Source organism: Oncorhynchus keta, chromosome 1, assembly GCF_023373465.1.
Source record: "Oncorhynchus keta strain PuntledgeMale-10-30-2019 chromosome 1, Oket_V2, whole genome shotgun sequence".
Lineage (NCBI taxonomy): Eukaryota > Metazoa > Chordata > Actinopteri > Salmoniformes > Salmonidae > Oncorhynchus > Oncorhynchus keta.
The window spans coordinates 81649233-81671563 of record NC_068421.1 but is presented as its reverse complement, the minus strand read 5'-3'; the positions used below and the strand labels follow the sequence as shown (position 1 = coordinate 81671563).

At 45.8% G+C, this 22331-nt stretch overlaps 1 protein-coding gene across 1 annotated transcript in view; it reads left to right on the top strand.

Annotated features, from left to right (window-relative positions):
* Nucleotides 1-22331, top strand: part of LOC118375277 (collagen alpha-1(XXIV) chain) — a 237162-nt gene that overhangs the window by 121244 nt on the left and 93587 nt on the right. The window contains exons 26-28 of the mRNA XM_052462099.1: nt 4447-4500; nt 6186-6239; nt 11316-11369. Coding sequence (XP_052318059.1) covers nt 4447-4500; nt 6186-6239; nt 11316-11369 — 162 coding nt within the window. The remainder of the gene's footprint in view (nt 1-4446; nt 4501-6185; nt 6240-11315; nt 11370-22331) is intronic.

Here is a 22331-nt window from a genome sequence, read left to right as displayed (position 1 = left end):
CAGACTGTTAGATACTAGAGGAGAGCCCCAGTCAGACTGTTAGATACTAGAGGAGAGACCCAGTCAGACTGTTAGATACTAGAGGAGAGACCTAGTCAGGCTGTTAGATACTAGAGGAGAGACCCAGTCAGGCTGGTAGATACTAGAGGAGAGACCCAGTCAGACTGTTAAATATCAGAGGAGAGACCCAGCCAGCTGTTAGATACTAGAGGAGAGACCCAGTCAGACTGTTAGATACTAGAGGAGAGACCCAGTCAGGCTGTTAGATACTAGAGGAGAGACCCAGTCAGACTGTTAGATACTAGAGGAGAGACCCAGTCAGACTGTTAGATACTAGAGGAGAGACCCAGTCAGACTGTTAGATACTAGAGGAGAGACCCAGTCAGACTGTTAGATACTAGAGGAGAGACCTAGTCAGGCTGTTAGATACTAGAGGAGAGACCCAGTCAGGCTGTTAGATACTAGAGGAGAGACCCAGTCAGACTGTTAGATACTAGAGGAGAGACCCAGTCAGACTGTTAGATACTAGAGGACAGACCCAGTCAGACTGTTAGATACTAGAGGAGAGACCCAGTCAGACTGTTAGATACTATAGGAGAGACCCAGTCAGACTGTTAGATACTAGGGGGGAGCCCCAGTCAAACTGTTAGATACTAGAGGAGAGACCCAGTCAGACTCTTAGATACTAGAGGAGAGACCCAGTCAGGCTGTTAGATACTGGAGGAGAGACCCAGTCAGACTGTTAGATACTAGAGGAGAGACCTAGTCAGACTGTTAGATACTAGAGGAGAGACCTAGTCAGACTGTTAGATACGAGAGGAGAGACCCAGTCAGACTGTTAGATACGAGAGGAGAGACCCAGTCAGACTGTTAGATACTAGAGGAGAGACCCAGTCAGACTGTTAGATACTAGAGGAGAGACCTAGTCAGGCTTTTAGATACTAGAGGAGAGACCCAGTCAGGCTGGTAGATACTAGAGGAGAGACCCAGTCATACTGTTAAATATCAGAGGAGAGACCCAGCCAGCTGTTAGATACTAGAGGAGAGACCCAGTCAGACTGTTAGATACTAGAGGAGAGACGCAGTCAGACTGTTAGATACTAGAGGAGAGACGCAGTCAGACTGTTAGATACTAGAGGAGAGACCCAGTCAGACTGTTAGATACTAGAGGAGAGACCCAGTCAGACTGTTAGATACTAGAGGAGAGACCCAGTCAGACTGTTAGATACTAGAGGAGAGACCCAGTCAGACTGTTAGATACTAGAGGAGAGACCCAGTCAGACTGTTAGATACTAGAGGAGAGACCCAGTCAGACTGTTAGATACTAGAGGAGAGACCCAGTCAGACTGTTAGATACTAGAGGAGAGACCTAGTCAGGCTGTTAGATACTAGAGGAGAGACCCAGTCAGGCTGTTAGATACTAGAGGAGAGACCCAGTCAGACTGTTAAATATCAGAGGAGATACCCAGCCAGCTGTTAGATACTAGAGGAGAGACCCAGTCAGACTGTTAGATACTAGAGGAGAGACCCAGTCAGGCTGTTAGATACTAGAGGAGAGACCCAGTCAGACTGTTAGATACTAGAGGAGAGACCCAGTCAGACTGTTAGATACTAGAGGAGAGACCCAGTCAGACTGTTAGATACTAGCTGACAGACCCAGTCAGACTTTTAGATACTAGAGGAGAGACCCAGTCAGACTGTTAGATACTAGAGGAGAGACCCAGTCAGACTGTTAGATACTAGAGGAGAGACCCAGTCAGACTGTTAGATACTAGAGGAGAGACCCAGTCAGACTGTTAGATACTAGAGGAGAGACCCAGTCAGACTGTTAGATACTAGAGGAGAGACCTAGTCAGGCTGTTAGATACTAGAGGAGAGACCCAGTCAGGCTGGTAGATACTAGAGGAGAGACCCAGTCATACTGTTAAATATCAGAGGAGAGACCCAGCCAGCTGTTAGATACTAGAGGAGAGACCCAGTCAGACTGTTAGATACTAGAGGAGAGACGCAGTCAGACTGTTAGATACTAGAGGAGAGACCCAGTCAGACTGTTAGATACTAGAGGAGAGACCCAGTCAGACTGTTAGATACTAGAGGAGAGACCCAGTCAGACTGTTAGATACTAGAGGAGAGACCCAGTCAGACTGTTAGATACTAGAGGAGAGACCTAGTCAGGCTGTTAGATACTAGAGGAGAGACCCAGTCAGGCTGTTAGATACTAGAGGAGAGACCCAGTCAGACTGTTAGATACTAGAGGAGAGACCTAGTCAGGCTGTTAGATACTAGAGGAGAGATCCAGTCAGGCTGGTAGATACTAGAGGAGAGACCCAGTCAGACTGTTAAATATCAGAGGAGAGACCCAGCCAGCTGTTAGATACTAGAGGAGAGACCCAGTCAGACTGTTAGATACTAGAGGAGAGACGCAGTCAGACTGTTAGATACTAGAGGAGAGACCCAGTCAGACTGTTAGATACTAGAGGAGAGACCCAGTCAGACTGTTAGATACTAGAGGAGAGACCCAGTCAGACTGTTAGATACTAGAGGAGAGACCCAGTCAGACTGTTAGATACTAGAGGAGAGACCTAGTCAGGCTGTTAGATACTAGAGGAGAGACCCAGTCAGGCTGTTAGATACTAGAGGAGAGACCCAGTCAGACTGTTAAATATCAGAGGAGAGACCCAGCCAGCTGTTAGATACTAGAGGAGAGACCCAGTCAGACTGTTAGATACTAGAGGAGAGACCCAGTCAGGCTGTTAGATACTAGAGGAGAGACCCAGTCAGACTGTTAGATACTAGAGGAGAGACCCAGTCAGACTGTTAGATACGAGAGGAGAGACCCAGTCAGACTGTTAGATACTAGAGGAGAGACCCAGTCAGACTGTTAGATACTAGAGGAGAGACCTAGTCAGGCTGTTAGATACTAGAGGAGAGACCCAGTCAGGCTGTTAGATACTAGAGGAGAGACGCAGTCAGACTGTTAGATACTAGAGGAGAGACCCAGTCAGACTGTTAGATACTAGCTGACAGACCCAGTCAGACTGTTAGATACTAGAGGAGAGACCCAGTCAGACTGTTAGATACTATAGGAGAGACCCAGTCAGACTGTTAGATACTAGGGGGGAGCCCCAGTCAAACTGTTAGATACTAGAGGAGAGACCCAGTCAGACTCTTAGATACTAGAGGAGAGACCCAGTCAGGCTGTTAGATACTGGAGGAGAGACCCAGTCAGACTGTTAGATACTAGAGGAGAGACCTAGTCAGACTGTTAGATACTAGAGGAGAGACCTAGTCAGACTGTTAGATACGAGAGGAGAGACCCAGTCAGACTGTTAGATACGAGAGGAGAGACCCAGTCAGACTGTTAGAGACTAGAGGAGAGACCTAGTCAGACTGTTAGATACTAGAGGAGAGACCCAGTCAGACTGTTAGATACTAGAGGGGAGCACCAGTCAAACTGTTAGATACTAGAGGAGAGACCCAGTCAGACTCTTAGATACTAGAGGAGAGACCCAGTCAGGCTGTTAGATACTAGAGGAGAGACCCAGTCAGACTGTTAGATACTAGAGGAGAGCCCCAGTCAGACTGTTAGATACTAGAGGAGAGACCCAGTCAGACTGTTAGATACTAGAGGAGAGACCCAGTCAGACTGTTAGATACTAGAGGAGAGACCCAGTCAGGCTGTTAGATACTAGAGGAGAGCCCCAGTCAAACTGTTAGATACTAGAGGAGAGCCCCAGTCAGACTGTTAGATACTAGAGGAGAGACCCAGTCAGGCTGTTAGATACTGGAGGCGAGACCCAGTCAGACTGTTAGATACTAGAGGAGAGACTAACAGTCTGACTGGGTCTCTCCTCTAATATCTAGTCAGGCTGTTAGATACTGAAGGAGAGACCCAGTCAGACTGTTAAATACTAGAGGAGAGACCCAGTCAGGCTGTTAGATACTAGAGGAAAGACCCAGTCAGACTGTTTGATACTAGAGGAGAGACCCAGTCAGACTGTTTGATACTAGAGGAGAGACCCAGTCAGACTGTTATATACTGGAGGAGAGACCCTGTCAGACTGTTAGATACTAGAGGAGAGACCCAGTCAGGCTGTTAGATACGAGAGGAGAGACCCAGTTAGACTGTTAGACTGTTAGATACTAGAGGAGAGACCCAGTCAGGCTCATCCATCCACAACTTTCAGAGTTTTACTGTAACAAGCTGGCCAGTCCTGTTACATAGTGTGAGTGGGGGGATTTTACTATAGACAGACATTAGTATCCACTTTAAATGGCCACTCTGTGATATTTACAGCTCTCACTCTGGCCTGTACTGTGTTCTGGGGGCTCTCATATTACCTCCTGTCCTGTGGAGCCAATAGGTTTGATGTTTGGATGTATGGAGGTGCAGGTCGGTGGTGGTACAGCGGTTAGCGATCCTTCTCCTGTGCTTGTGTTTCCCAGGGTGACCGTGGTCCTGCAGGTCCGTTGGGTCCTCCTGGGGAGATGGGGTCCAGGGTAAGTACAGAACTAAGTACACAATGTCTATATGCACCACTTAGAGAGAGTGTCTGGAAGCATTACACTGGTGGCATGTTGGCAGCTCAGTCCCTGCCTCCCAGGGATTTGGAGGCATTCAACAGCACTTTTTGTTATCTTAGTTTCTGTATTTTCTGTGTTTGATCAACTGTAACTCTGAACCTCAAGGCAGTATCTAAAAATGATGTAACTACTATATGGCTCTGTCCCATATCTTAATGTAAATGCTATTTCCTCTTTAGCGTTTGGGATACCTATCTTAGAGTTCTGTACACTATCCTCCTATGTTCTCTTCCCCTGTCTGTCTGTGGATGTTCTTCTGTAGTCTTGGCCTGTGTCCCTCTCTCTCTGTGTCTGTCTGTGAATGTTCTTCTATAGTCTTGGCCTGTGTCCCTCTCTCTCTCTGTGTCTGTCTGTGAATGTTCTTCTGTAGTCTTGACCTGTGTCCCTCTCTCTGTGTGTCTGTCTGTGAATGTTCTTCTGTAGTCTTGACCTGTGTCCCTCTCTCTCTGTGTCTGTCTGTGAATGTTATTCTGTAGTATTGACCTGTGTCCCTCTCTCTCTGTGTCTGTCTGTGAATGTTCTTCTGTAGCCTTGACCTGTGTACCTCTCTCTCTGTGTCTGTCTGTGAATGTTATTCTGTAGTCTTGACCTGTGTCCCTCTCTCTCTGTGTCTGTCTATGAATGTTCTTCTGTAGTCTTGACCTGTGTCCCTCTCTCTCTGTGTCTGTCTGTGAATGTTCTTCTGTAGCATTGACCTGTGTACCTCTCTCTCTCTGTCTGTGAATGCTCTTTTATAGCCTTGACCTGTGTCTCTCCCCCTCGCTCTCTCTCTCCCTGTGGTTAAGCCCTGCCTGTGTCTGTGAGCATTCTAGTGTAGCAGCTTTGTGAGCACTGCAGTGTTCTGTGGAGTGTCTGGAGACAGAGAGAGACTGGTTGATGTTCCTTGCTGGCTTAGGGCCTGTGGACAGACAGCTCCAGGTTTGTGTCTTTGGTCACCAGCCCTGAGCTTCTTTGGTCACCAGCCCTGAGCTTGTTCTGGCTGGCTGGCTGGCTGCCTCGCTGGCTGGCTGTCTAACTGGTTGACTTGCTGGCTGTCTGGCTGACAGGTTGGCTGGCTGATTGGCTGACTGGATGGTTGGCTGGCAGGCTGCAACCAGTCAGTGGGATGAGTGATGGTGGCCCTGGCCAAACCTTCCTGTCCTGTAACAGCCACACTGCAGACAAGCAAAACCACAAAGTCAAGGGCTTCAGGAATAATTCAGTGTTGATGTCAGGGTCCTTGTAAAATATAGTTTTATTTTGGAATGATTGCATAACAGGGATGGAGTTTCAGTTGAATGATTTTATTTTAGTTAACCGTTAGCATAGATTGGCTGTACAGAGGGAGAGTTGCATACACACACTGCTCCCTGTACTAACCAGAAACGTTGGCTGTGTTCCTCTCTCTTGTTCTCTGGCATTAGTTTGAGCTCAGTACGCTGAAGGAGAGACTCTTCTCAATCAACCAATCAATCAATCAACAGTCACATTAATGGTTACATGCCCAGACGAGGAAATTGCCCAAGTCTCCTACAATTAACAGCTTACTTTACTTTGCAAAATGTACTTTACTTTCCTCACTAATTGTTTGTCCTTTCTTCTGGTTTCTGTTTTGGTCCAAGGGGTATCCAGGCCTTCCAGGCGGACCCGGCGATGTAGGTCTGCAAGGCCCCTTTGTAAGTCTTCAGCAATGTTGTGAAATATGTCTGACGTTCTATCCCACTCATATAATGTTAGGATAGCATTTTCTCTCTATCTCCCTCTCTCAATTCAATTCAATTCAAGGGCTTTATTGGCATGGGAAACATGTGTTAACATTGCCAAAGCAAGTGAGGTAGATAATATATAAAGTGAACATATGAAGTGAAATCTCTGTCCCTCTCTCTCTCTCCCTCTATCGCTCACTCTCTCTCCTCTCTCTAAATGAACATAAATATAGGTTGTATTTACAACGGTGTGTGTTCTTCACTGGTTGCCCTTTTCATGTGGCAACAGGTCACAAATCTTGCTGCTGTGGTGGCACATTGTGGTATTTCACCCAGTAGATATGGGAGTTTATCAAAATTGGATTTGTCTGGTCTGTGTAATCTGAGGGAAATATGTGTCTCTAATATGGTCATACATTGGACAGGAGGTTAGGAAGTGCAGCTCAGTGTTCACCTCATTTTGTGGGCAGTGAGCACATAGCCTGTCTTCTCTTGAGAGCCAGGTCTGCCTACGGCAGCCTCTCTCAATGGCAAGGCTATGCTCACTGAGTCTGTACATATTCTGTATGTCTGTATATATTTGGATTTGTTTAACCGTTTTTTGGTTACTTCATGATTCCATATGTGTTATTTCATAGTTTTGATGTCTTCACTATTATTCTACAATGTAGAAAATAGTAAAAATAAAGAAAATCCCTTGAATGAGTAGGTGTGTCCAAACTTTTGACTGGTACTGTGCGTTGAAGAGGTTGGGGCTCAAGCTGCATCCGTGTCTCTCTCTCTCTCCTTGGGCCAGAGGAAAGCGCTCTCCCTCTCTCTCATTGAGTGCACTTGTGGTTGGAGAGGAGATAACGTTCCTCGTCATCAGTAGGGCTTGTGACACATAAACATTATGAACTTAACGGATTGAACAGATGAAATACATTGACTCCCTTATTTTATGTCTTGTCTAGTTATCGTAAACACTTTAATTGGGGGATTAATATAAATACTTACTGTAACGCTCAATGAGTGAATGGGTGTGGAGTCTGTAACGCTCAATGAGTGAAGGGGTGTGGAGTCTGTACCGCTCAATGAGTGAATGGGTGTGGAGTCTGTACCGCTCAATGAGTGAAGGGGTGTGGAGTCTGTACCGCTCAATAAGTGAATGGGTGTGGAGTCTGCAACGCTCAATGAGTGAAGGGGTGTGGAGTCTGTACCGCTCAATGAGTGAATGGGTGTGGAGTCTGTAACGCTCAATGAGTGAATGGGTGTGGAGTCTGTAATGCTCAATGAGTGAATGGGTGTGGAGTCTGTAACGCTCAATGAGTGAATGGGTGTGGAGTCTGTACCGCTCAATGAGTGAATGGGTGTGGAGTCTGTAATGCTCAATGAGTGAATGGGTGTGGAGTCTGTACCGCTCAATGAGTGAATGGGTGTGGAGTCTGTAACGCTCAATGAGTGAATGGGTGTGGAGTCTGTAACGCTCAATGAGTGAATGGGTGTGGAGTCTGTAATGCTCAATGAGTGAATGGGTGTGGAGTCTGTAACGCTCAATGAGTGAATGGGTGTGGAGTCTGTACCGCTCAATGAGTGAATGGGTGTGGAGTCTGTAATGCTCAATGAGTGAATGGGTGTGGAGTCTGTACCGCTCAATGAGTGAATGGGTGTGGAGTCTGTAACGCTCAATGAGTGAATGGGTGTGGAGTCTGTAACGCTCAATGAGTGAAGGGGTGTGGAGTCTGTAACGCTCAATGAGTGAATGGGTGTGGAGTCTGTACCGCTCAATGAGTGAATGGGTGTGGAGTCTGTAACGCTCAATGAGTGAATGGGTGTGGAGTCTGTAACGCTCAATGAGTGAATGGGTGTGGAGTCTGTAACGCTCAATGAGTGAATGGGTGTGGAGTCTGTACCGCTCAATGAGTGAATGGGTGTGGAGTCTGTACCGCTCAATGAGTGAATGGGTGTTGAGTCTGTAACGCTCAATGAGTGAATGGGTGTGGAGTCTGTACCGCTCAATGAGTGAATGGGTGTGGAGTCTGTAACGCTCAATGAGTGAATGGGTGTGGAGTCTGTACCGCTCAATGAGTGAATGGGTGTGGAGTCTGTACCGCTCAATGAGTGAAGGGGTGTGGAGTCTGTAACGCTCAATGAGTGAATGGGTGTGGAGTCTGTACCGCTCAATGAGTGAATGGGTGTGGAGTCTGTAACGCTCAATGAGTGAATGGGTGTGGAGTCTGTAACGCTCAATGAGTGAATGGGTGTGGAGTCTGTAATGCTCAATGAGTGAATGGGTGTGGAGTCTGTAACGCTCAATGAGTGAATGGGTGTGGAGTCTGTACCGCTCAATGAGTGAATGGGTGTGGAGTCTGTACCGCTCAATGAGTGAATGGGTGTGGAGTCTGTAACGCTCAATAAGTGAATGGGTGTGGAGTCTGTACCGCTCAATGAGTGAATGGGTGTGGAGTCTGTACCGCTCAATGAGTGAATGGGTGTGGAGTCTGTACCGCTCAATGAGTGAATGGGTGTGGAGTCTGTACGCTCAATGAGTGAATGGGTGTGGAGTCTGTCAATGAGTGAATGGGTGTGGAGTCTGTAACGCTCAATGAGTGAAGGGGTGTGGAGTCTGTACCGCTCAATGAGTGAATGGGTGTGGAGTCTGTAACGCTCAATGAGTGAAGGGGTGTGGAGTCTGTACCGCTCAATGAGTGAATGGGTGTGGAGTCTGTAACGCTCAATGAGTGAAGGGGTGTGGAGTCTGTAACGCTCAATGAGTGAATGGGTGTGGAGTCTGTAACGCTCAATGAGTGAATGGGTGTGGAGTCTGTAACGCTCAATGAGTGAATGGGTGTGGAGTCTGTAACGCTCAATGAGTGAATGGGTGTGGAGTCTGTAACGCTCAATGAGTGAATGGGTGTGGAGTCTGTAACGCTCAATGAGTGAATGGGTGTGGAGTCTGTACCGCTCAATGAGTGAATGGGTGTGGAGTCTGTACCGCTCAATGAGTGAATGGGTGTTGAGTCTGTAACGCTCAATGAGTGAATGGGTGTGGAGTCTGTACCGCTCAATGAGTGAATGGGTGTGGAGTCTGTAACGCTCAATGAGTGAATGGGTGTGGAGTCTGTAATGCTCAATGAGTGAATGGGTGTGGAGTCTGTAACGCTCAATGAGTGAATGGGTGTGGAGTCTGTACCGCTCAATGAGTGAATGGGTGTGGAGTCTGTAATGCTCAATGAGTGAATGGGTGTGGAGTCTGTACCGCTCAATGAGTGAATGGGTGTGGAGTCTGTAACGCTCAATGAGTGAATGGGTGTGGAGTCTGTAACGCTCAATGAGTGAATGGGTGTGGAGTCTGTAATGCTCAATGAGTGAATGGGTGTGGAGTCTGTAACGCTCAATGAGTGAATGGGTGTGGAGTCTGTACCGCTCAATGAGTGAATGGGTGTGGAGTCTGTAATGCTCAATGAGTGAATGGGTGTGGAGTCTGTACCGCTCAATGAGTGAATGGGTGTGGAGTCTGTAACGCTCAATGAGTGAATGGGTGTGGAGTCTGTAACGCTCAATGAGTGAATGGGTGTGGAGTCTGTACCGCTCAATGAGTGAATGGGTGTGGAGTCTGTACCGCTCAATGAGTGAATGGGTGTGGAGTCTGTACCGCTCAATGAGTGAATGGGTGTGGAGTCTGTACCGCTCAATGAGTGAATGGGTGTGGAGTCTGTAACGCTCAATGAGTGAATGGGTGTGGAGTCTGTACCGCTCAATGAGTGAATGGGTGTGGAGTCTGTACCGCTCAATGAGTGAATGGGTGTGGAGTCTGTAACGCTCAATGAGTGAAGGGGTGTGGAGTCTGTACCGCTCAATGAGTGAATGGGTGTGGAGTCTGTACCGCTCAATGAGTGAATGGGTGTGGAGTCTGTAACGCTCAATGAGTGAATGGGTGTGGAGTCTGTAACGCTCAATAAGTGAATGGGTGTGGAGTCTGTACCGCTCAATGAGTGAATGGGTGTGGAGTCAGGCGCAGAGAGCAAAGGATGCAAAACACGCTTTAATGTCCAAAATCAAAAGAACAAAATAGTATTTACCCAACACAGGCGTAACTATTAAAACAAATAGTACCCTTAGGTAAAATACCAGGACAGCGAGAAAACACTAACACCTCTCACAAATACAGAAGAACAAGCCCGCACAAACAGAAGCGGGCTAAACAAACTTAAATAACCCCACCCTAAAAACCAAACAATGAACAGGTGAAACCAATTAGACAAAACCAAACGAACACGCAACAAAGGATCGGTGGCAGTTAGTAGACCGGTGACGACGAGCGCCACCCGAACAAGAAGGGGAGCCACCTTCGGTAATATTCGTGACAGAGTCTGAAGATTTGTTGTAAATGATCTTGTACTATAATAAATACTTACCATTTAACTGGGAAACTTGATATCATTTTGCCTGTTTCTCACATTAAAGTCTGGCCTTCCATAAGCACAGTACTTCAATAGACTGACTGATTATTATGCAATACTGTATAACAGCTTCTTTACTCTGATTCATTTTGACTGTCTGTAGGTGACCGGATAGGGTTGAGACATTTTATATACAGTAGATAGACAATGCTCATTTAGCCTCATTTAGTCAGTGTAAATGCTCTCACTTAATAGCATCCATTGTAGCTTCTACTGTACATCTACACTACAGCTGGGTGATCACAGAAAACATATGATCAACAGGTGGAATGTAGACGATTGTCTGCTCTATTTCAAACAGAAACAGTGTGACTTACTGTGTAATTGATTGTGTTGCATCTCTCCTGCTCCACATTTAGCATGTGTGAACTGTGACACTGCAACTGAATTGAACGGTCATGAACTCTCTCAAACACATCAATAACAATCCTCCCTCCCTCCCTCCCTCCCTCCCTCCCTCCCTCCCTCCCTCCCTCCTCCCTCTCTCTCTCTCTCCTCTCTCTCCTCTCTCCTCTCTCTCTCTCTCTCTCTCTCTCTCTCTCTCTCTCTCTCCCTCCCTCCCTCCCTCCCTCCCTCCCTCCCTCCCTCTCGCTCTCCCTCCCAGGGTCCTCAGGGGCAGAGGGGTATACCAGGGGTCCCGGGGCTAAAGGGCAGAAGGGTAAGATAACTATTTTTACCTCCCTCCTCCACTCTCTTTCCCTCCTCTGTTCTGTTCTACATGTCTCATCAGTAACAATGTGAGCTATAACAGGAACCTTGATTTAATCATGCAAACCTAACCCTGATTTAATCATACACCTAACCCTGATTTAATCATACACCTAACCCTGATTTAATCATGTAACCTAACCCTGATTTAATCATGTAACCTAACCCTGATTTAATCATGCACCTAACCCTGATTTAATCATGTAACCTAACCCTGATTTAATCATGTAACCTAACCCTGATTTAATCATGTAACCTAACCCTGATTTAATCATGTAACCTAACCCTGATTTAATCATGCACCTAACCCTGATTTAATCATGCACCTAACCCTGATTTAATCATGTAACCTAACCCTGATTTAATCATGTAACCTAACCCTGATTTAATCATGTAACCTAACCCTGATTTAATCATGCACCTAACCCTGATTTAATCATACACCTAACCCTGATTTAATCATGTAACCTAACCCTGATTTAATCATGTAACCTAACCCTGATTTAATCATGCACCTAACCCTGATTTAATCATGCACCTAACCCTGATTTAATCATGTAACCTAACCCTGATTTAATCATGCACCTAACCCTGATTTAATCATACACCTAACCCTGATTTAATCATGCACCTAACCCTGATTTAATCATGCACCTAACCCTGATTTAATCATGTACCTAACCCTGATTTAATCATGTACCTAACCCTGGTTTAATCATGCAACCTAACCCTGATGTAATCATGCACCTAACCCTGATTTAATCATGCACCTAATCCTGATTTAATCATGCAGCTAACCCTGGTTTAATCATGCAGCTAACCCTGGTTTAATCATGCACCTAATCCTGATTTAATCATGTAACCTAATCCTGATTTAATCATGTAACCTAACCCTGATTTAATCATGCACCTAATCCTGATTTAATAATGTACCTAACCCTGATTTAATCATGCACCTAACCCTGATTTAATCATGTACCTAACCCTGATTTAATCATGTAACCTAACCCCTGATTTTCCTTCCTCAAACACCAGTCTAACATTTCATATGTATTCATCCCTGCACATTTAATCTCCAGGTTAGGGTGATTAACAGAGTGTGTTGCATTATTAGATGCTGCTGATTATTTTACGAGCACCACAAAGAAGTGATTCAGAGATTATCGAGCTCAGGCCTAATGTTGAGCTCATGAGACACCTGGTGGCCGAGAGGAGTATGACACTGACACAATAATAAACCATTTTGCCTATGCTTTTCCTTATGGGTAGTCCCGGGAATTGAACCCACTATCTTAGCGTTGCAAACGCCATGCTCTAGCAACTGAGCTACAGAGGACTACAGTACACTGATACAGTACCTTACATAGCAACCATGGGCTTAGAGAAGTAATGTATTTAACATGATCTAAGCTTTAAACACTATTGGAATCTTATAGTCTGTTGTGTGAGACTGCATGAGAGGCCCAGTCTATCAGCAGTAGTGTGCACCAGAGAGCTGCGTGGTGACTGCATGAGAGATCCTCTCTATCAGCAGTAGTATATACCAGAGAGCTGTGTGGTGACTGCATGAGAGATCCCATCTATCAGCAGTAGTATCCACAAGAGAGCTGTGTGGTGACTGCATGAGAGATCCTCTCTATCAGCAGTAGTATATACCAGAGAGCTGTGTGGTGACTGCATGAGAGATCCTCTCTATCAGCAGTAGTATCCACCAGAGAGCTGCATGGTGACTGCATGAGAGATCCCATCTATCAGCAGTAGTATCCACCAGAGAGCTGTGTGGTGACTGCATGAGAGATCCTCTCTATCAGCAGTAGTATCCACCAGAGAGCTGTGTGGTGACTGCGTGAGAGATCCCATCTATCAGCAGTAGTATCCACCAGAGAGCTGTGTGGTGACTGCATGAGATCCCATCTTTCAACAGTATTATCCACCAGAGAGCTGTGTGGTGACTGCATGAGAGATCCCATCTATCAGCAGTAGTATCCACCAGAGAGCTGTGTGGTGACTGTGTGAGAGATCCCATCTATCAGCAGTAGTATCCACCAGAGAGCTGTGTGGTGACTGCGTGAGAGATCCTCTCTATCAGCAGTAGTATCCACCAGAGAGCTATGTGGTGACTGCATGAGAGATCCCATCTATCAGCAGTAGTATCCACCAGAGAGCTGTGTGGTGACTGCATGAGAGATCCCATCTATCAGCAGTAGTATCCACCAGAGAGCTGTGTGGTGACTGCATGAGAGATCCCATCTTTCAACAGTAGTATCCACCAGAGAGCTGCGTGGTGACTGCATGAGAGATCCCATCTATCAGCAGTAGTATCCACCAGAGAGCTGCGTGGTGACTGCGTGAGAGATCCCATCTATCAGCAGTAGTATCCACCAGAGAGCTGTGTGGTGACTGCGTGAGAGATCCCATCTATCAGCAGTAGTATCCACCAGAGAGCTGTGTGGTGACTGCGTGAGAGATCCCATCTATCAGCAGTAGTATCCACCAGAGAGCTGTGTGGTGACTGCGTGAGAGATCCCATCTATCAGCAGTAGTATCCACCAGAGAGCTGTGTGGTGACTGCGTGAGAGATCCCATCTATCAGCAGTAGTATCCACCAGAGAGCTGTGTGGTGACTGCATGAGAGATCCCATCTATCAGCAGTAGTATCCACCAGAGAGCTGTGTGGTGACTGTGTGAGAGATCCCATCTATCAGCAGTAGTATCCACCAGAGAGCTGTGTGGTGACTGCGTGAAAGATCCCATCTATCAGCAGTAGTATCCACCAGAGAGCTGTGTGGTGACTGCATGAGAGATCCCATCTATCAGCAGTAGTATCCACCAGAGAGCTGTGTGGTGACTGCATGAGAGATCCCATCTATCAGCAGTAGTATCCACCAGAGAGCTGTGTGGTGACTGCATGAGAGATCCCATCTATCAGCAGTAGTATCCACCAGAGAGCTGTGTGGTGACTGCATGAGAGATCCCATCTATCAGCAGTAGTATCCACCAGAGAGCTGTGTGGTGACTGCATGAGAGATCCCATCTATCAGCAGTAGTATCCACCAGAGAGCTGTGTGGTGACTGCATGAGAGATCCCATCTATCAGCAGTAGTATCCAACAGAGAGCTGTGTGGTGACTGTGTGAGAGATCCCATCTATCAGCAGTAGTATCCACCAGAGAGCTGTGTGGTGACTGCGTGAGAGATCCTCTCTATCAGCAGTAGTATCCACCAGAGAGCTGTGTGGTGACTGCGTGAGAGATCCTCTCTATCAGCAGTAGTATCCACCAGAGAGCTGTGTGGTGACTGCATGAGAGATCCCATCTATCAGCAGTAGTATCCACCAGAGAGCTGTGTGGTGACTGCATGAGAGATCCCATCTATCAGCAGTAGTATCCACCAGAGAGCTGTGTGGTGACTGCATGAGAGATCCTCTCTATCAGCAGTAGTATCCACCAGAGAGCTGTGTGGTGACTGCATGAGAGAATCTATCAATCAGCAGTAGTATCCACCAGAGAGCTGTGTGGTGACTGCGTGAGAGATCCCATCTATCAGCAGTAGTATCCACCAGAGAGCTGTGTGGTGACTGCGTGAGAGATCCCATCTATCAGCAGTAGTATCCACCAGAGAGCTGTGTGGTGACTGCGTGAGAGATCCCATCTATCAGCAGTAGTATCCACCAGAGAGCTGTGTGGTGACTGCGTGAGAGATCCCATCTATCAGCAGTAGTATCCACCAGAGAGCTGTGTGGTGACTGCATGAGAGATCCCATCTATCAGCAGTAGTATCCACCAGAGAGCTGTGTGGTGACTGCATGAGAGATCCCATCTATCAGCAGTAGTATCCAACAGAGAGCTGTGTGGTGACTGTGTGAGAGATCCCATCTATCAGCAGTAGTATCCACCAGAGAGCTGTGTGGTGACTGCGTGAGAGATCCTCTCTATCAGCAGTAGTATCCACCAGAGAGCTGTGTGGTGACTGCGTGAGAGATCCTCTCTATCAGCAGTAGTATCCACCAGAGAGCTGTGTGGTGACTGCATGAGAGATCCCATCTATCAGCAGTAGTATCCACCAGAGAGCTGTGTGGTGACTGCATGAGAGATCCCATCTATCAGCAGTAGTATCCACCAGAGAGCTGTGTGGTGACTGCGTGAGAGATCCTCTCTATCAGCAGTAGTATCCACCAGAGAGCTGTGTGGTGACTGCATGAGAGATCCTCTCTATCAGCAGTAGTATCCACCAGAGAGCTGTGTGGTGACTGCATGAGAGAATCTATCAATCAGCAGTAGTATCCACCAGAGAGCTGTGTGGTGACTGCGTGAGAGATCCCATCTATCAGCAGTAGTATCCACCAGAGAGCTGTGTGGTGACTGCGTGAGAGATCCCATCTATCAGCAGTAGTATCCACCAGAGAGCTGTGTGGTGACTGCGTGAGAGATCCCATCTATCAGCAGTAGTATCCACCAGAGAGCTGTGTGGTGACTGCATGAGAGATCCCATCTATCAGCAGTAGTATCCACCAGAGAGCTGTGTGGTGACTGCGTGAGAGATCCCATCTATCAACAGTAGTATCCACCAGAGAGCTGTGTGGTGACTGCGTGAAAGATCCCATCTATCAGCAGTAGTATCCACCAGAGAGCTGTGTGGTGACTGCGTGAGAGATCCCATCTATCAGCAGTAGTATCCACCAGAGAGCTGTGTGGTGACTGCATGAGAGATCCCATCTATCAGCAGTAGTATCCACCAGAGAGCTGTGTGGTGACTGCATGAGAGAATCTATCAATCAGCAGTAGTATTCACCAGAGAGCTGTGTGGTGACTGTGTGAGAGATCCCATCTATCAGCAGTAGTATCCACCAGAGAGCTGTGTGGTGACTGCGTGAGAGATCCTCTCTATCAGCAGTAGTATCCACCAGAGAGCTATGTGGTGACTGCATGAGAGATCCCATCTATCAGCAGTAGTATCCACCAGAGAGCTGTGTGGTGACTGCATGAGAGATCCCATCTATCAGCAGTAGTATCCACCAGAGAGCTGTGTGGTGACTGCGTGAGAGATCCCATCTATCAGCAGTAGTATCCACCAGAGAGCTGTGTGGTGACTGCATGAGAGATCCCATCTATCAGCAGTAGTATCCACCAGAGAGCTGTGTGGTGACTGCATGAGAGATCCCATCTATCAGCAGTAGTATTCACCAGAGAGCTGTGTGGTGACTGCATGAGATATCCCATCTATCAGCAGTAGTATCCACCAGAGAGCTGTGTGGTGACTGCGTGAGAGATCCCATCTATCAGCAGTAGTATCCACCAGAGAGCTGTGTGGTGACTGCATGAGAGATCCCATCTATCAGCAGTAGTATCCACCAGAGAGCTGTGTGGTGACTGGGCACTCTGCATCTCTCCTAAGCATTTCTCCTTTACTTTTCTCTGTCCGTTGACAAGACACACATCTGGGTGGAACTCTGCAACTGACTGGCCATGGCACCGACTGTACTGGCTCCTGGCACCACCCACCTGGCTGGCACTGGGGTGCCAACCCACATTGGCACCACAGACGGGCATAGGCGCTTACTCTACCACCTAGTCACCGACGCAGTGCCCACTCACATCACATCCTCAGCACAGTAGTCTGAACCATCTAACACTTTGTGAAAGGATTCACAGTAAATGTAGGAATCCACAATGGAGATAGATAAATCCCTACCCACAGAGTAGTACAGACCACAGGAGGTGGAATGGTATCAAATACATCAAATCAAACACATGGTTTCCGGGTGTTTGATGCCATTGAATTTGCTCTGTTCTGGCCATTATTATGAATTCCGGGAACTTAAAGTCACTGCCCACATAACGGTTACATTATATGATTGATGTCGTTTATTTAAGTGTCATACACCTAACGGTAAGCCCCACATAGGCTTACAAGACACTTCGAGCCACACTACACAAACAGTACAGCTACCATCTAGCCACACTACACACACAGTACAGCTACCATCTAGCCACACTACACACACAGTACAGCTACCATCTAGCCACACTACACACACAGTACATTACACAAACAGTACATTACACAAACAGTACAGCTACCATCTAGCCACACTACACACACAGTACAGCTACCATCTAGCCACACTACACACACAGTACATTACACAAACAGTACAGCTACCATCTAGCCATACTACACAAACAGTACAGCTACCATCTAGCCATACTACACACACAGTACATTACACAAACAGTACATTACACAAACAGTACAGCTACCATCTAGCCATACTACACACACAGTACATTACACAAACAGTACATTACACAAACAGTACAGCTACCATCTAGCCATACTACACACACAGTACATTACACAAACAGTACAGCTACCATCTAGCCATACTACACAAACAGTATAGCTACCATCTAGCCACACTACACAAATAGTACATTACACAAACAGTACAGCTACCATCGAGCCATACTACACAAACAGTACAGCTTCCATCTAGCCACACTACACAAATAGTACATTACACAAACAGTACAGCTACCATCGAGCCATACTACACAAACAGTACAGCTTCCATCTAGCCACACTACACAAACAGTACATTACACAAACAGTACAGCTACCATCGAGCCATACTACACAAACAGTACAGCTTCCATCTAGCCACACTACACAAACAGTACATTACACAAACAGTACAGCTACCATCTAGCCATACTACACACACAGTACATTACACAAACAGTACATTACACAAACAGTACAGCTACCATCTAGCCATACTACACACACAGTACATTACACAAACAGTACAGCTACCATCTAGCCATACTACACAAACAGTATAGCTACCATCTAGCCACACTACACAAATAGTACATTACACAAACAGTACAGCTACCATCGAGCCATACTACACAAACAGTACAGCTTCCATCTAGCCACACTACACAAATAGTACATTACACAAACAGTACAGCTACCATCGAGCCATACTACACAAACAGTACAGCTTCCATCTAGCCACACTACACAAACAGTACATTACACAAACAGTACAGCTACCATCGAGCCATACTACACAAACAGTACAGCTTCCATCTAGCCACACTACACAAATAGTACATTACACAAACAGTACAGCTACCATCGAGCCATACTACACAAACAGTATAGCTACCATCTAGCCACACTACACAAATAGTACATTACACAAACAGTACAACTACCATCTAGCCATATTACACAAACAGTACAACTACCATCTAGGCATACTACACAAACAGTACAGCTACCATCTAGCCATACTACACAAACAGTACAGCTACCATCTAGCCATACTACACAAACAGTACAGCTACCATCTAGCCATACTACACAAACAGTATAGCTACCATCTAGCCATACTACACAAACAGTACAGCTACCATCTAGCCATACTACACAAACAGTACAGCTACCATCTAGCCATACATACTACACAAACAGTACAGCTACCATCTAGCCATACTACACAAACAGTACAGCTACCATCTAGCCATACTACACAAACAGTACATTACACAAACAGTACAACTACCATCTAGCCATACTACACAAACAGTACAGCTACCATCTAGCCATACTACACAAACAGTACAGCTACCATCTAGCCATACTACACAAACAGTACATTACACAAACAGTACAACTACCATCTAGGCATACTACACAAACAGTACAGCTACCATCTAGCCATACTACACAAACAGTACAGCTACCATCTAGCCATACTACACAAACAATACAGCTACCATCTAGCCACACTACACAAACAGTACAGCTACCATCTAGCCACACTACACAAACAGTACAGCTACCATCTAGCCATACTACACAAACAGTACAGCTACCATCTAGCCATACTACACAAACAGTACAGCTACCATCTAGCCATACTACACAAACAGTATAGCTACCATCTAGCCATACTACACAAACAGTACAGCTACCATCTAGCCATACTACACAAACAGTACAGCTACCATCTAGCCATACTACACAAACAGTACAGCTTCCATCTAGCCACACTACACAAACAGTACAGCTACCATCTAGCCACACTACACAAACAGTACAGCTACCATCTAGCCATACTACACAAACAGTAGAGCTTCCATCTAGCCACACTACACAAACAGTAGAGCTTCCATCTAGCCACACTACACAAACAGTACAGCTACCATCTAGCCACACTACACAAACAGTAGAGCTTCCATCTAGCCACACTACACAAACAGTACAGCTACCATCTAGCCATACTACACAAACAGTACATTACACAAACAGTACAACTACCATCTATCCATACTACACAAACAGTACAGCTACCATCTAGCCATACTACACAAACAGTACAGCTACCATCTAGCCATACTACACAAACAGTACAGCTACCATCTAGCCACACTACACAAACAGTACATTACACAAACAGTACAACTACCATCTAGCCATACTACACAAACAGTACAGCTACCATCTAGCCATACTACACAAACAGTACAGCTACCATCTAGCCATACTACACAAACAGTACAGCTACCATCTAGCCATACTACACAAACAGTACAGCTACCATCTAGCCACACTACACAAACAGTACAGCTACCATCTAGCCACACTACACAAACAGTACAGCTACCATCTAGCCATACTGCACAAAAACCGTACAGCTACCATCTAGCCATACTACAGAAACAGTACAGCTACCATCTAGCCATACTACACAAACAGTACAGCTACCATCTAGCCATACTACACAAACAGTACAGCTACCATCTAGCCATACTACACAAACAGTACAGCTACCATCTAGCCATACTACACAAACAGTACAGCTACCATCTAGCCATACTACACAAACAGTACAGCTACCATCTAGCCATACTACACAAACAGTATAGCTACCATCTAGCCATACTACACAAACAGTACAGCTACCATCTAGCCATACTACACAAACAGTACAGCTACCATCTAGCCATACTACACAAACAGTACATTACACAAACAGTACATTACACAAACAGTACAGCTACCATCTAGCCATACTACACAAACAGTACATTACACAAACAGTACAGCTACCATCTAGCCACACTACACAAACAGTACAACTACCATCTAGCCACACTACACAAATAGTACAGCTACCATCTAGCCACACTAAACAAACAGTACAACTACCATCTAGCCACACTACACAAATAGTACAGCTACCATCTAGCCATACTACACAAACAGTACATTACACAAACAGTACAGCTACCATCAAGCCATACTACACAAACAGTACATTACACAAACAGTACAGCTACCATCTAGCCAAACGACACAAACAGTACATTACACAAACAGTATAGCTACCATCTAGCCACACTACACAAACAGTACAGCTACCATCTAGCCAAACTACACAAACAGTACATTACACAAACAGTACAGATACCATCTAGCCACACTACACAAACAGTACAGCTACCATCTAGCCACACTAAACAAACAGTACAGCGACCATCTAGCCACACTACACAAACAGTACAGCTACCATCTAGCCACACTTCACAAACAGTACAGCTACCATCTAGCCACACTAAACAAACAGTACAGCTACCATCTAGCCATACTACACAAACAGTACATTACACAAACAGTACAGATACCATCTAGCCACACTACACAAACAGTACAGCTACCATCTAGCCTCACTAAACAAACAGTACAGCGACCATCTAGCCACACTACACAAACAGTACAGCTACCATCTAGCCACACTGCACAAACAGTACATTACACAAACAGTACAGCTACCATCTAGCCACACTAAACAAACAGTACAGCTACCATCTAGCCATACTACACAAACAGTACATTACACAAACAGTACAGCTACCATCTAGCCACACTAAACAAACTGTACAGCTACCATCTAGCCATACTACACAAACAGTACAGCTACCATCTAGCCACACTACACAAACAGTACAGCTACCATCTTGCCACACTACACAAACAGTACATTACACAAACAGTACACTACACAAACAGTACAGCTACCATCTTGCCACAGTACACAAACTGTACAGCTACCATCTAGCCATACTACACAAACAGTACAGCTACCATCTAGCCACACTACACAAACAGTACAGTACACAAACAGTACAGCTACCACCTAGCCACACTAAACAAACAGTACAGCTACCATCTAGCCACACTACACAAACAGTACAGCTACCATCTAGCCACACTACACAAACAGTACAGTACACAAACAGTACAGCTACCATCTAGCCACACTAAACAAACAGTACAGCTACCATCTAGCCACACTACACAAACAGTACATTACTCAAACAGTACAGCTACCATCTAGCCACACTAAACAAACAGTACAACTACCATCTAGCCACACTACACAAATAGTACAGCTACCATCTAGCCACACTAAACAAACAGTACAGCGACCATCTAGCCACACTACACAAACAGTACACCTACCATCTAGCCACACTACACAAACAGTACATTACACAAACAGTACAGATACCATCTAGCCACACTACACAAACATTACATTACACAAACAGTACAGCTTCCATCAAGCCATACTACACAAACAGTACATTACACAAACAGCACAGCTACCTTCTAGCAACACTAAACAAACAGTACAGCTACCATCGAGCCACACAACACAAACAGTACATTACACAAACAGTACAGCTTCCATCTAGCCACACTACACAAACAGTACATTACACAAACAGTACAGCTTCCATCTAGCCACACAACACAAACAGTACATTACACAAACAGTACAGCTTCCATCTAGCCACACTACACAAACAGTACATTACATAAACAGTACAGCT